At 58.2% G+C, this 1,403-nt stretch overlaps 1 protein-coding gene across 1 annotated transcript in view; it reads left to right on the forward strand.

Moving 5' to 3' along the window:
- The first annotated feature begins 1,292 nt into the window (after positions 1 to 1,292).
- Positions 1,293 to 1,403, forward strand: part of gripap1 (GRIP1 associated protein 1) — a 15,984-nt gene continuing 15,873 nt past the window's right edge. The window contains exon 1 of the mRNA XM_060822406.1: positions 1,293 to 1,297. Coding sequence (XP_060678389.1) covers positions 1,293 to 1,297 — 5 coding nt within the window. The remainder of the gene's footprint in view (positions 1,298 to 1,403) is intronic.

Below are 1,403 nucleotides of genomic sequence, written 5' to 3' on the forward strand. Positions count from 1 at the left end.
ACAGGGCTTTGGGGGGAGAGTCAGGAGGGGAGTTACTCACTGCAGGATTCCCAGCCTCTGACCCGATGGTGGGACAGGGCTTTGGGGGGAGAGTCGGGGGGGGAAGTTACTCGCTGCAGGATTCCCAGCCTCTGCCCTGCTCCGGTAACCCCTGCGTTGCCATTGTTGGAACACTCCTGATGCAGTGTCAGACTGAAGCTCCCTTGCCTTTCTTTGGTGGATTACGGTATGGAAGCAGGCCCTTCGGCCTGACAAGTCCACACCCGACCCTCCCTCAGAGTAACCCACCCCGACCCATTGCCCTCCCCTATAACTACCCCTGACTAATGCACCGAACACCACAGGCAATTTAGCACGGCCAGTTCACCCGACCTACACATCTTTGTGGTTGTGGATGGAAACCCCATGCAGGTACTGAGGGGGGGAGGGCGGGTGGGCAAATGTGCCCACTCCACACGGACAGTTGCCCGGACCAGGGTCCCTGGCGCTGTGAGACAGCAGTGCTAACCACCGTGCTGCCCAAATAAATGCATGCTTTAAAAAAAAGCCATTCCCATAACTGGTATTGCCCGAAGAGGGTGGGGTGGGAAGGCTGGCAGCCCTCCTGGTCCTGAGGTCGGTATTTATTGATCATCTGGTCTCCAGAGCAGACCGGCGACCTGGGAGCTTATCACTTTGGATGGCAGGGGAGGGGGATTGTGGGGAGGTTGCATTTTCCCCGTTTCGAGCTGGGGAAAGGAGCGACGTGGGGGGAGGGTGGGGGGGCAGGGTTTTTTTCCTGTCGGAGCCCCTCCAGCGAAGGCTAAACCCACTGTGTTTCCCTGCCCCCCCCCCCACCAACGCTGCAGGCTCAGCTGCTGGAACTGAGGACCCAGAACTACCAACTCTCAGACCAAGTCCGGAAGCAGAGTGCGGGTAAGGCAGCGGGGGGACGGTGTAGAGGGAGCTTTACCCTGTATCTCACACACACCCCAGTCCCTGGGTGTGGGGACGGTGTAGAGGGAGCTTTACTCTGTATCTAACACCCTGTCCCTAGGAGTGGGGGGACAGTGTAGAGGGAGCTTTACTCTGTATCTAACCCCCTGTCCCTAGGAATGGGGACGGTGTAGGGGGAGTGGAGGACGGTGTAGAGGGAGCTTTACTCTGTATCTCACACAACCCCCAGTCCCTGGGAGTGGGGGCGGTGTAGAGGGAGCTTTACTCTGTATCTAACCCCCTGCCCATGGGAGTGGGGGACAGTGTAGAGGGAGCTTTACTCTGTATCTAACCCCCCTTGTCCCTGGGTGTGGGAGATGTTGTAGAGGGAGCTTTACTCTGTATGTAACCTCCTGTCCTGGGGTGTGGGGGACAGTGTAGAGGGAGCTTTACTCTGTATCTTACCTCTCCTCAGATGCGGGGAGAGG

This window comes from Hemiscyllium ocellatum, unplaced genomic scaffold, assembly GCF_020745735.1.
Source record: "Hemiscyllium ocellatum isolate sHemOce1 unplaced genomic scaffold, sHemOce1.pat.X.cur. R, whole genome shotgun sequence".
Classification (NCBI taxonomy): domain Eukaryota; kingdom Metazoa; phylum Chordata; class Chondrichthyes; order Orectolobiformes; family Hemiscylliidae; genus Hemiscyllium; species Hemiscyllium ocellatum.